The sequence below is a fragment of the Onychomys torridus genome, chromosome 5 (assembly GCF_903995425.1).
Source record: "Onychomys torridus chromosome 5, mOncTor1.1, whole genome shotgun sequence".
Taxonomy (NCBI): domain Eukaryota; kingdom Metazoa; phylum Chordata; class Mammalia; order Rodentia; family Cricetidae; genus Onychomys; species Onychomys torridus.
The window spans coordinates 23,157,799-23,171,924 of record NC_050447.1 but is presented as its reverse complement, the minus strand read 5'-3'; the positions used below and the strand labels follow the sequence as shown (position 1 = coordinate 23,171,924).

The 14,126-nt window shown below is 40.1% G+C and overlaps 1 protein-coding gene across 7 annotated transcripts in view; it reads left to right on the top strand.

Moving 5' to 3' along the window:
• The window catches only part of Cnot1 (CCR4-NOT transcription complex subunit 1), an 81,691-nt gene that overhangs the window by 23,843 nt on the left and 43,722 nt on the right, over nt 1-14,126 (top strand). For all 7 annotated transcript variants that reach the window (XM_036188767.1, XM_036188764.1, XM_036188766.1 and 4 more), the window contains exons 3-13: nt 3,130-3,237; nt 3,910-4,008; nt 4,640-4,708; nt 4,793-4,847; nt 5,486-5,689; nt 7,178-7,346; nt 8,401-8,527; nt 8,672-8,782; nt 11,658-11,828; nt 12,176-12,303; nt 13,717-13,957. In XM_036188767.1, the coding sequence (XP_036044660.1) occupies nt 3,130-3,237; nt 3,910-4,008; nt 4,640-4,708; nt 4,793-4,847; nt 5,486-5,689; nt 7,178-7,346; nt 8,401-8,527; nt 8,672-8,782; nt 11,658-11,828; nt 12,176-12,303; nt 13,717-13,957 (1,482 nt within the window). The remainder of the gene's footprint in view (nt 1-3,129; nt 3,238-3,909; nt 4,009-4,639; nt 4,709-4,792; nt 4,848-5,485; nt 5,690-7,177; nt 7,347-8,400; nt 8,528-8,671; nt 8,783-11,657; nt 11,829-12,175; nt 12,304-13,716; nt 13,958-14,126) is intronic.

Genomic DNA, 14,126 nt, shown 5'->3' with positions numbered 1-14,126 from the left:
GACATGGCAGCAAGTGGCCTGAGCAGGAAGCTGGGATTGCATTTCCATCCACACATGGGACACAGAAAGTGTGCTCAAAGCCTGTACCCCAGAGAACATTTCCTTCGGCAAGAAGCTGTGCAACCTAAATGTTCTGTAGCCCCCCAAACAACATACCATGGTGCTGGCAAAGTTTGAGGACGGCTCAAGGGGGTCATTTCTCTACTTCCACCATGTGGCTCATGGAAATGAACTCAGATTGGTCGGGTTGGTGTCGAGTGCTTTACCCACTGAGCCATCTCGTTGGCCCAGGGCAGTCTTTCTTTATGTTTACATTTTGAGAATAGGGAAAATGGAAATGGAAGTCAATCAGAACAGTTCACGAACTGTCGTAATCTTTACTATGACACAGGAAAGTAATAGGCTTGGACTATAAATCTAGTTTGTTCTATAGGTGGGCTGTTGAATTTTAATTTCTTGCAGTCTGTTGTTAAGTACCTGCTTTATCCAGGAATGCATTTTGTCAATTTTTGAAGATAACCTAAAGCAGTTCAATATGATATTTAATCCAGAAGTCAATACAATTCCTAACCCAAAGTAGGTAGTTATGTATTTATTTTATTGATCACTTACTTAAATAGTTTGAATCAGAGTTTCCTTTGTAGCCCAGGATGCCTAGAACTTGAAGTCCTCCTGCTTCGGCTTCCCCAGTGCTGTCAGTAGGAGGAGCATATGCGCCATGCCCAGATACTATAATATCTTTCCTGAAATTAATTTTATTATTTTTGACATAATTACATCATTTCCCCTACAAATCCTGCCAAATACCTTCCTTGCTCTCTTTCAAATTCATGGCCTCTTTTTCTCCTTAGTTGTTGTTATATACATATGCGTATATGTGTATACATAACATAATTTCTAAAAATACAACCTGCTCAGTCTGTATAATATTACTTGCATGTATGTTTTCATGACTGACTATTTGATATTGGATAACCAATTGGTGTGCCCTTTGTTGTTTTAGGCAGAATCTTTTTTTTTTTTTTGGATCTGAGGATCAAACCCAGGGCCTTGCGCTTGCTAGGCAAGGGCTCTACCACTGAGCTAAATCCCCAACCCGCAGAATCTTATGTAGTCCTCACTGTCCTTAAGCTTGCTGTGTACCTGAGGATGGTCTTAAATTTTCAGTATTTCTGCATCTGCCTACCTAGTTACTGAGGTTATAGATATATGCCACCATGTTTGACTTAGTTTTAATGTCTGTAATATATACATCATCTATTAAAGGTTATTTACTTGTTGGTGTATGTATAGACTTTTGGAGGCCAGATGAGAATGTCAGATCCCTCAAGCTGGAGTTACAGGCAGTCCTGCACCCACCTGGTGTGGGTGCTGGTAAGAGAACTTGGTCCTCTAAAAGAGCAGTGTATGCTCTTAACTGCTAAGCTGTCTCTCCAGCCCTTAAATAGTATTTTTTTATTCTTTGAGTTTCATTTAAATAATGTATATTGATCATTTCCATCCACCTGTACCTCCCTCCTTAGTCCCTTAGTCCCCCAAGCCAATCTTCCTCCCAGAATCATGGTGGTTTATTTTGTGGTAGTTGTTGTTATTAATAACTTTCAGAGTCCAATCAGTGTGGCCATCTACTGACTAAAAGTTGAGGTGGTCCTCACCCTTTGTGTTGTGACCCTTTTGACACCAATTCTCTGTCTCTAAAAAAGATTATGATTCATAACAGCAAAATTAGTTATGAAGTAGCAATGAAAATAATTTTATGTTGGGGGTCAGGACAACAGGAACTGTAGTAAAGAGTCACAGCATTAGGAAGGTTGAGAACCTGTGCACTGGGACATGAGTGGCCTCTCCTCAATGGAGAGTAACTCTGTCTCTCAGCCACCAACTGCCAGTAATTCCTTCCTGGGGGATATTTGATAACTTACTAGCATTTAATAAATGTAATTATTTACCCACAAAGTTTGCTAGGCTCCTTTCTAAACTGCAGATTTCCTGATCTCCTGCAAATTAAAAGAAATTTTCAGGTAAGAGTAAATGCTGTGGACAAAAGCAAAGCCAAAATAAGGGGCAATTGGGGGTGGGTGGGGTGGGCTGTAGTTAGAAGAGGCTCACTTGAACTTTTCCAGTTAGAGGTGGCAGTTGGGAAGTTTGAGGAACAAGAAGTTGGAAAGTTCAACCGGGCGGCAGTGTGGCACACGCCTTTAATCCCAACATTCGGGAGGCAGAGCCAGGTGGATCTCTGTGAGTTTGAGGCCAGCCAGGTCTACAGAGCGAGATCCAGGACAGGCACCAAGCTACACAGAGAAACCCTGTCTTGAAAAACAAAAACAAAGTTGGAAAGTTCAAAGGTCAGCATTTCAATCACTGAAGTTGAATGTAGCTATCTAGCTGTCTGCAGCTTCATTTAGGTCTAGCCATGCACAGTATTTGTCAAGAGTTGGTTGGTAAAAGCATTTTGAGTTAGGAAGCTGTTCCTGTAAAACTTGAATAGAAAACCCCTATTTGATGACACTTAGTTAAAATGCTATTTTTGGTGTAAATGTTGGCCATCATGCCAAGTTATGTGGGTTAATTGATGGTAGGTTTTATGTTCTTTTAGCCAGTTCATAAAGAATAAATTTAAAAGTAATCATTGCATATAGGTAGTTCTTTTGGTTTTTTCGAGACAGGGTTTCTCTGTAGCTTTGAAGGCTGTCCTGAAACTCGCTTTGTAGACCAGGCTAGCCTCGAACTCACAGAGATCCGCCTGGCTCTGCCTCCCGAGTGCTGGGATTACAGGCATGCGCCACCACCACCCAGCTGCATGTAGGTACTTCTACTTCTGTGATTCATGTAATTTGTTTTTGAGAACAAGGTCTTCTGTTCTGGCTTAAACTTTCTCTGTAGCTTGAGGCTGACCTTGAAATCCTGACCTCTTTGAATCTAGGATTATAGGACTTTGCCACTATACTCAGTAGTAATTCCTGTAACTATTGCTACAAGGTGAATTTTACCCCAGAGGCTTACTTTCCTAGAGCTGTATTTATAAGATCCAAAGTGTCATGCATATTAGACAAGTGCTACCATTGATCTATATCCCTAGTCCTTATTTTTTTCCAAACTCTCCTTTAAACTTATGTTTTTGTGTTTCAGATTGTGAATCGGCACGGTCCTGAGGCAGACAGGCATTTATTACGCTGTCTATTTTCACATGTGGATTTCAGTGGCGATGGTAAAAGCAGTGGCAAAGATTTCCATCAGGTATTTGGGGACTACGGAGTTTGATGTCTATTATCCCCAATCACTTTGTAAGTTTAGGGCGTAATATATGGACACTGTGTACAAGATAACGTCCAGAACATAATCTTACAAGGGTAGTTAAGAGATACTGGGTATAATTTTCTGTACTTCTCTTTTTTTGCCTGACTATATACTGAAGACAGTCTAATTATGGAGCTCTTGTTGGATCTGCCTGATGAAGGGAGCAGGAATCGGGGAGGACCTGCTTGACAAGGCAGATAGATAGGCTATCTCATGTTCTGAATGATACCTCTTTGGCTTGATTTTCAATCTTGTCAGAGTTAATTATGATTGTGACTTACTAATGAACTTTAATGGACATTTTGGTTTAACACTAGTTACTGATAAAGTGGAAGTTTTAAAGAGTTGATTTTTGTTTTGTTTTCTTCAAGACAGAGTTTCTCTATATAACAGCCCTGGCTGACCTCAAACTCAGAGATCTGCCTGCCTCTGCCTCCTGAGTGCTGGGATTAAAGGTGTATGCCACCAATGCTCAGCACTAAAGAGCTGGTTTTGATAGTAAAACTATACAGCATCTAATGTTCATAGATAGGTTCTCTTTTCCTTTATCTCTGTCAGGTGATGGTTAATGTTAATGGAAGTTTGTTTTTTATTTTTATCTTTTTTTTGAAGACACAGTTTCTGATTCAGGAGTGTGCCTCGCTGATTACAAAGCCAAATTTTATCTCGACGTTGTCATATGCCATTGATAACCCATTGCACTACCAGAAGGTTAGTACAATTTTATCTCTAGTAAGATTATGATGATAGCTATCTCTCCCTTTCATTTTTGAGACAGAGTCTTTTTGTGTAATCCAGGCTATTCTTCTGTCTCAGTCTTCTCGGTGCTGGGCTATTGTAGACATGAGTCACCACACTCAATTTGAATATGCTCTAATACTTAGTTATTTAAAGTGACTCCGAACATTTACTTCTGGGGTTTTGGTGTTTGTGTGTTTTGCTTTGCCCTTTAAAGACTTGGTCTCCATGTAGCCTTAGCTGTCCTGAAAGTCATGGTGTAGACCAGGTTGCTTTGAACTCACAGAGAGCCATCTGACTGTGGCTCATGAGTGTTGGACTTAAAGGCATGTGCTACCACACCAGAATTGACTTTCATTTGTAACTTTCTGAGAGAATCAGGGTAGTTGCTTGGTAGTAAATGGAAGCTTAAAAAGACCAGATTAGGTCAAGGTTTGTTAGTCTATAGTTCTAGAATATAGTGTATTGCTTATAGTAGTAACTCAGAATTATGCTATGTGTATATTGTGCTATAATTGGATGAACTAATACTTTAAAACTTGGTTAAAGAATTATATCATTAAAAAAAACCAAAAGTTAAATCTTAAAAAATTTTATGTTTCAGAGTTTAAAGCCTGCACCCCATTTGTTTGCCCAGCTGAGTAAAGTTCTCAAGTTAAGTAAAGTACAAGAGGTGAGTGAGTGTCTTGAGAGAGAGGGGGCAGAAGTGAAAGTCAGAGCGGTTTGACTCAGTTCATCTAACCCCTTCTTGTTCCAGGTCATCTTTGGTCTGGCCCTTTTGAATTCTTCTAGCTCAGATCTCAGGGGGTTTGGTAAGTTATTTTATACTGAGTACAAGATTCTTTCTTGGTTGCTTCTTTAATTCATGTTTGTGTGGTATTAGGGATCAAATCCAGGGCTTTGGAATGTTAGACAAAATCTCTACCTCTGAGCTACGTCCCTGGGTTCTTAATAGTTTTTGTTGTTTTAAAATTATATTTATGCCTGTATGGGTGTTTTTCGTATCTGTAAGTGCATCATGTGTATACCTGGTGCTTGAGGAGACTAGAAAAAAGGGTCAGGTTCTCTGGAACTTGTGAGATGCCACATGCACGGTGGGAACTGAACCTGGGTCCTCTGCAAGACTAACAAGTGCTTTTAACTGCTTTCTCTCTAGCTCTTGTTCTTGTTTTTAAGACAAAGTTGTGCTTGTATAGCCCAGGCTGGCCTCAGACTCACTAGTTTCCCTTAAGTGCTGAGATTGCAGCCATGTACTATGATGCTTGTAGCTCTGGCTGTCTGTAACTCACTCTGTAGACCAGATTGGTCTCAAACTTACAGAAATCCACCTGCCTCTGCCTCTCAAGTGCTGGGATTAAAGGCATGCGCCACCACTGCTTGGCTAAGGGGTGATCATTTGAATATTTTTTAACCTATTGTATAAAAGTAACTTGGTCTATTTGACTTTTAGCTGCCCAGTTTATCAAACAGAAGCTTCCAGATCTTCTGCGTTCTTACATAGACGCAGACGTCGGTGGAAATCAAGAAGGTGGCTTCCAAGATATAGCAATAGAGGTCCTACATCTCCTACTCTCCCATCTCCTCTTTGGGCAGAAGGGAGCCTTTGGAGTTGGACAGGAACAGATAGACGCTTTCCTCAAGACACTGCGCAGAGGTAAGGCATAGCCTATCACAGGTGATCACAAACCATGATAAAAAAGCATGGTGGGATGTAAGTGAAGATGGTGATTTCCTGTTTCTTTTTAGTCTTATAAACAAAAGATGATAATACCATTTTAAATATAAAAGTTATAAAAGATCTTTGTTAAAGAATAAGTATAAAGTGAACCTAATTTCATCTGTGATGTTTTTGTTATATAAGTACAATCACAGGTAAGACTAGGGATATTTCTCTCTTCTCTTTTCTCCACTTTAGCAGGGAGACTACAATATTGTGACATGCTGCTTTTAATTTAAATGGTTGCCCACTTTTTTTGGTTTTTTTGCTCCCCCCTCTTTTTTAAAAGATTTACTTATTATGTATATGGTGTTCTTCTCGTATGTATCCTTGCAGGCCAGAAGAGGGCACCAGATCTCATTACAGATGGTTGTGAGCACCATGTGGGTGCTGGAAATTGAACTCAGGGGACCTCTGGAAGAGCAGCCAGTGCTCTTAACCGCTGAACCATCTCTCCAGCCCTGTTTTTTGTTTTTCAAGACAAGGTTTCTTCTATGTAGCCCTGGCTATCCTGAAACTCACTTTATAGACCAGCCTGGCCTGGAACTCAGAGAGATCTGCCTCCCGAGTGCTGGGATTAAAGGCTTTGTGCCACCACGTCTAACTAGGTTGACCATTTTGATAATGTATTATTTCCTCAGCAGTTTGCTTTGTAATTCAAGCTCAATAAATCCCCATCCTTTTATCCTCAAAAAGAGAGAAATATGACTTCTTTACGTCCTGTTGTTGTTTTTGTAGTTTAAACTGCATCAGATTTTTCAATCACAAGAAACATTTATATTCTGTTCCCCTGTAATGAATTCTGCCCTTCATATGGGAATTTTAGTATAAAAGTTTAATATATAGCATGAACTGACAAACAGCTGCTGGAATCTACACAGGAAAAGTTAAAAAGTATACAGGAAAAGTTAAAAAGTATACATGTGAGCAGTTGTTTTGAGATACCCAAATTCAAATTCTAGGGTTGGATTGAGGTCCACACTGTGGGCTAGGTTGGGTGAATTTTTATTTTATTTATTTTTATTTATTTATTCATTCATTCATTCATTTATTTATTTTGAGAAAGGGTCATTTTATGTAGATCTGGCTGAATTTTTATTTCATTTTATTCATTCATTCATTCATTCATTTATTTATTTATTTATTTATAGAAAGGGTCATTTTATGTAGTCCTGGCTGTCTTACCAACATGCCTCTGCTTTCTGAGTGCTGGGATTAAAGGTGTGCATGACCACACTCAGCCATAAATAAACTGCTTGAATTTGATTATGAACTTGCAGAAGAATTGTGTTTGAAGGGATTTTAGAGCAGCAGCATAAAGAGAGATGTTGCTGGGCCTTGAATCCAGGACCTCAGGCATGCTACACAGAGCATCTAGATTGTCATCTTTAGTTGATAACAGTCGTATTCCCTTTCTTTCTTCAGATTTTCCGCAAGAGCGTTGTCCTGTGGTGCTTGCACCACTTTTATACCCTGAAAAACGGGACATTCTAATGGACAGGATCTTGCCTGATTCTGGAGGGGTAGCTAAAACCATGATGGAGAGCTCTCTGGCTGATTTCATGCAAGAAGTAGGCTATGGCTTTTGTGCAAGGTTGGTAGTAAGACATAACAAAATTTTAGCTGTTCTTAAGCATAATTATTGAAAACATTTATACAAAATTGTTTAGTTGGGGTTGGGGATTTAGCTTAGTGGTGGAGGGCTTGCCTAACAAGCACAAGGCCCGAGGTTCGGTCCTCAGCTTCGGCAAAAAAAAAAAAAAAAAAAAATTGTTTAGTTATTGTGTGCATCAGGATGGTTGCTTCTGAATTTTAATTTTCCACACACTGTCTAGTGTTGGTGTCAGCTATAAATATGCTAGGGCTTGAACTTGTGACTTCTCATGCCTACCATTTTCTAAAATTTAGGAACCAAGTTCTTAATCACCAGGATAGTCATATTTTAGCATATGTACTCACTTTGCTGTTTTGAATTAAACTTCTAGAAGCAACATGAAAGGGATAGGATACATTTTCAAGGTTTTCTAAATATTTGAGTAATCAGATTGACCTTTGAGTGTGTGATTAGCCCAATTTTTGTGCTGGTGAGAGAGCTCAGCTGGTAAGGTGTTGATGAGCTTGATGACTTGGGTTCAATCTCTGGGACCCTTTTGATGGAAGGAAAGGACATATTCCACCCAGGTTGTCCTCTGGTGTCTGAACAAATGGCACACATGCGTGCATATGCACACATGTACAGTTTGACTTAAAAAAGGAAGTTCAGTCATACTAAAGATGAAAGATACTAGTTTTAGTTTTAGTTTTTAGTTTTTTTGTTTTTGTTTTTTTTTCCAGACAGAGTTTCCTTTCTAGCTCTGACTGTCCTGGAACTCACTCTGTAGACCGGGCCAGCCTTGAACTCAGAGATCTGCTTGCCTCTGCCTCTTGAGTGCTGGGATTAAAGACGTGTTCCACTACTGCCCAGCTGGAAATAACTGTTTTTTAAGCTAGTGATTTTTATGTTTCTAGTTGGATAAAAATAACATAAAACATTAATTTTACTATGTTAAAGATTTCACACCACAGTTCATTTATTAGTAGCCCTTTTTATTAGTCTTGGTGTATGAGGTGGAAGTAAGCATATTTTTAAAGTTATATTTTTGTTTCAGTATTGAAGAATGTCGCAATATAATCATGCAGTTTGGTGTTCGGGAGGTCACAGCTGCCCAGGTTGCCAGGGTTTTGGGAATGATGGCTCGAACTCATTCAGGATTAACAGATGGTATTCCGTTACAGGTTTGTTACTTCAACTGTTACTAAAAAGACTTAAAATTCTGTCCTCTCCTGCTTATTAAATTGAAGTATGATTGTTTGATCTAAAGATGAGAGGAAAACATTTATTAGTTGGATTTCCTTAATTGTAGTTTTTTACTTTTACAGAGCATCTCTGCTCCTGGCAGTGGGATCTGGAGTGATGGAAAAGATAAAAGTGAAGGCGCACAGGCACACACCTGGAATGTAGAGGTTTTGATTGATGTTCTTAAAGAACTGGTGAGTACATGTGGCCAGGGCTTTGGGTTCATTATGTCCCCCGAGGATTTTTGTCATTTGTTTTGTAAGTTCTGTGGCCAGCTGAATACGAGCCTTGGGTGTCTTCTCCTGTCAGTTTTCCTCTTAGTTCTGAAACAATCTCACTTACTCTAGTGTCAGTGGTTCAGCTTTGTTGTCTGGCCAGTGACTGCCACAGGTCCATCTGTTGTGCTGTCCCAATGCCACCTTCCCAGCTTTTGTTTTGGACGAGCTGGGTATTGGACTCAGTGTTCTTGAGACTGGCACAAGTGAGCCCTTTCTGTAGTTCCGATTTTACAGGTCACTAAAATGGCGAATTGGATTTTGGGCTTTTTTCAAGACAGGGTTTCTCTGTGTAACAGTTCTGGCTGTTCTGGACTTGATTTGTAGACTATGCTGGCCTGCTGGCCTCAAACTCACAAAGATCCCTGTCTGCCTCTGTCCCCAAATGCTGGGATTAAAGGTGTGCACACCATTTCCCCCCGAGACAGGGTTTCTCTGTGTAGCTTTGCGCCTTTCCTGGATCTTGCTCTATAGACCAGGCTGGACTCGAACTCACAAAGATCCGCCTGGCTCTGCCTCCTGAGTGCTGGGATTAAAGGTGTGCGCCACCACCGCCTGGCATAAAATGATGAATTGTTAAGTGTAGTCTTTGGTCAAGTTCTGGGATGGGCTGACTGGCTGCAAAGTAATCACTGAGGAATTATTGAGAAGGTGAGCCTGAATGGGGTGTGTGTGTGTGTGTGTGTGTGTGTGTGTGTGTGTGTGTGTGTACGTGTACATATTGGTCCTCATTTTTTGATTATTCAGAAACTAATTGGCCCTCCATATAAAGAAAATACCTAGATGAAATATGGAAGTACTTAAATAAAACATAAATGACAAATTGGATATTAAGAGAGATTGATGAAATGTATGCAGCAGGAGAATAGAAAATTCAGATGTAATTTCTTGATAAAATATCAAAGAACAAAATACAAGAGTTATAGGGCTGGCGAGAAGGCTCAGCAGTTTTGAGCACTGGCTGCTGTTCTAGAGGATCCAGGTTCAATTCCCAGCACCCACATGGCAGCTCACAACTGTCTTGACTCCAGTTTCAGGATAATCGATACCCTCACACAGACATACATTCAGGTAAAAGACCAGTGCACATAAAATAAAAGTAATTAAAAAGTTACTTAACACAGGTTGGAGTGGTGATGCATGCCTGTGAGACTACCCTAAAAAACCAACAGATAGTACTAGTCTTTAGAGTTATATCAATGAAACTGGAAATAGGGACCAGTGGTCGAGTGCTTGCTCAGCATGCTGAAAGCTATGTTTGGTCTTAGCACAGCAGAAAAGCAAACCAAAGTCTTCTGTCCTGGAGCCTAGGCAGCACAGCGTGGCCTTGAATTTGATTGAACTCACATCCTCTACCTTCAGAATGCTGTGACCACAGACATGTACCACCAACCCTGGCAAGATCTGAATAGACTTTTTGGTGGGTGATTGAAATAGAATCTAAGACCTCAGGCTGGAGAGATGGCTCAGAGGTTAAGAGCACTGACTGTTCTTCCAGAGGTCCAGAGTTCAATTCCCAGCACCCACATGGTGTCTCACAACCATCTGTAGTGAGATCTGGTGCCCTCTTCTGGCTTGCAGGAATACGTGCAGGCAGAACACTGTAAACTTAATAAATAAATAAATCTTTAAAAAAAAAAAAAAAGAATCTAAGACCTCCATACATGTTAGAAATTCTGCCTGAGCTGTTATAACTAGCTCATAACTCCTAGCAAACAGCGAGGTATTTATCCTAGTTCTCATTTTTAGTTTCCATGTTTACAACTTACTACCTAGACCTAGTTGCACAGAACCCATGTGATCTCTCATACCTTCACTATTAACAGAATTAGTGGGTTGTACTCTGTTTTCTAATAATAGCTTCAAGGATCAGAGCCCATGCCTTGAGTTTTGTGTGTTGATAGGCACGTGTGAGTCTTTTTGGTTGTCAGGGTTGATGTTTGTCGTCATCTTCCTAAGTCACTCTCCACCTTCGTGTGCGTCACTTGGCACAAAAAAGCCAGAGACAACCTTATTTGTTGCTTTCCATCTTGACTGAGACAGGGTCTCATATTTGTCTTACTTTGCGGCTGCCTAGTCCAGTCTGGTTAGCTCAGTCTTGTAAGGGATTCTTCTACCTGTGCTTCTCATTTTGCTGGAGCACCCACATTGTAACATCATTGGTTCTGGGGCTTTAAACTCCAGTCAATAACACAGCCAAGTGCCTTATCTCCTGAGCCATTTTCTTAGTCTTTTACCATATTTTTTTAGACAGTCTCTAGTCTGCCTGGAGCTCATCAATTTGGCTAGATTACCTGGTTAGTGATCTCTAGGGACTGTTTTCTCAGCACTGAGATTACAGATGTGTGATGGTTTGTGTTTGTTTGAGACGGGGTCCACCTGCCTCTGCCTCTAAAGTGCTGGGATTAAAGTTATGTCGTCGAGCTTTGTTGCTTTTTTTTGGGGGGGGGGGTTCGAGACAGGGTTTCTCTGTGTAGCTTTGCACCTTTCCTGGAACTCGCTCTGTAGACCAGGCTGGCCTTGAACTCACAGAGATCTGCCTACCTCTGCCTCCCGAGTGCTGGGATTAAAGGCGTGTGCCACCACTGGCCAGTGCTTTGTTGCTTTTTCAAACATGGATTCTAGGAAATGAAAAAAACTTTATATGAAACTTATTGAAGCTGCTAAAAATCTTTTATATTGGTAGATATGTTAAATAGAATATTTTGAATTTCAGATTTATTTTGACTTGACCAAAGCATCAATATTTGCCCATATTTGTTCCTTTAACTTTGAAATGTTTTCATCTTTTTAGAACCCGAGTTTGAATTTCAAGGAAGTAACTTATGAACTGGACCATCCTGGATTTCAAATTCGTGACAGCAAAGGACTTCACAATGTGGTTTATGGTATTCAGAGGGGCCTGGGCATGGAAGTGTTTCCAGTGGATTTTATATATCGGCCTTGGAAACATGCAGAAGGCCAGGTAAGAGTTATGCTTAGGTATAGAACGAAGAAATAGTAATCACTTCTTTGATTAGGCCAGTTTATCCATTGATTACAATGTTATCATTAACTTAGTTTGCACAGCTCAAGAAATTGTGGTTTGCCATCAATTTGGAGCACCAAAGCTCTTCCAATTTGATATGTTTATCTCTAACACTATCTTGTTGTCACTTTCCATCTTCTGAATTGTCTGGTTTCCAAAGGGCTAATAATTTTTTAAGGACAGTTATCTAAACCACCCTCAAGGTTAGCCCCATGAAAGTGGTTCATGTTTTTGCAGCATTCCTAGTTGTTTGTGGCAGTAAGGACTGTGTCTTCTTGTTGCAGCTCTCCTTCATCCAGCATTCCCTGATAAATCCCGAGGTCTTCTGCTTTGCTGACTACCCGTGTCATACTGTTGCCACTGACATTTTGAAAGCACCGCCAGAGGATGACAATCGAGAAATTGCCACATGGTAAACACTCCTGCACCCTAGAAATGCAAAGCTCATATTGAGCAATAACACTGTTAATACATTTAAAGGAAACTATTTATCATGTATATTGTGTTCTGCCTACATGTCAGAGGAGGGCACGAGATCTTACTGTAGATGGTTGTGTTGCCATGTGGGATGTGGGTACTGGGAACTGAACTCAGGACCTCTGGAAAATTAGTCAGTACTCATTTTTTTTTTTTTTTTGGTTTTTTGAGACAGGGTTTCTCTGTAGCTTTGGAACCTGTCCTGGACTCACTGTGTAGACCAGGCTGGCTTTGTACTCACAGAGATCGCCTGCCTCTGCCTCCCGAGTGCTGGGATTACAGGCGTGTGCCACCACCGCCTGGCCCAGTCAGTGCTCTTAAACTCTGAGCCATCTCTCCAGCCCAGAAATTTTATTTTTAATGAGGTTGACTTAATAAAGGTTTTTATAAAGGATGTTGATGAAAAAAAATTCATTTTTACTTATTATTGTCCTTAGTTAAATCTTTGATTTTGTGAGGTCTGATATTTAGGTATATTCTACATTTAAGTCTAATTGGCTTAAAAAGTCTCAAGTCTGTCTCTGTCCCTCTGTCTCTGTCCCTCTGTCTCTGTCTCTGTCTCTGTCTCTCTTTAAATAGCATTTCTGGGTCAGACTGCAGCCACAGGCCAAACAATTCAGTTGTATAAGTTCTCTCAACTCTTTTCTTTGCCATTGATACATCATTTCATGTTACGGCTTTATCCTTTTCCTCAAAGACTAAATGTAGAGTTAGATTTTTAGATATAATTAAAGTCAAACAGGTTCTAACTAATTAGTGTTATGCACTTGCAGCACATCAGAAGACAGCTTCATAAATTTTGCATGTCCTAGTAAGTGTTAAGGCTGTATATTTGTTAGAAATTTTATCATATAAATTAATGTGTATATTTTGGATTTTTTAAATTATTATTTGATTCTCATCCCAGTCATAAAAACCTTGGTAATGAGGATCTATGATTATGCAAAAGAGTATTGATTCTTAATTTTAATTTCCTTTTAAATCTATAGACATAGCAGCAGATGTCCCTCCCTCCAACACAAAATATTCATGATGAAGGGCTTTACACGTTCTGGGCAAGTGCTTTCCTGCCTTGCTGTAACCTCAGCAGCATGTGTGTAGATTTTGGAATTCATAGCAGCCACTTAGGAATAATCTCTAATTCCAGGATATGGTAGGAATGTGATTTATGTAGTTTTATTCTGTAGCTGATTTCACTTAATTTGGAGTGAATTTGAAGGCTAGCGATATAGCTCATAGGTAAAGTGCTTATAAGGACATGGTTTCAGTGCCTAGTGACTGAAGGAAAGCAGCATATATAGTTAATATTTTCAATGATCGAGCATTTTTCTTCATTTATTCTTGTTAGGAAAAGCTTGGATTTGATTGAATCTCTGCTGAGGCTTGCAGAGGTTGGGCAGTATGAACAAGTGAAACAGCTCTTCAGCTTCCCTATCAAACACTGTCCAGACATGTTGGTATTGGCCTTACTTCAAATCAACACCTCCTGGCACACCTTACGCCACGAACTCATCTCTACTTTGATGCCAATTTTCCTTGGAAACCATCCTAACTCTGCCATTATTTTGCACTATGCATGGCATGGTCAGGTAAGACAAAACTAATTTGCTTATCAGTTCTCTGTTGCATTAATTGACATCCTTTAAAACCTCAGTGTTTCGAGGCTGGAGTGGTGGTTCAGCAGTTAAAGAGTACTTGCTCCTCTTGGAGAGGACCTGGGTTCAACGTCCCAGCATCCCACATGGCTACTCACAGCCA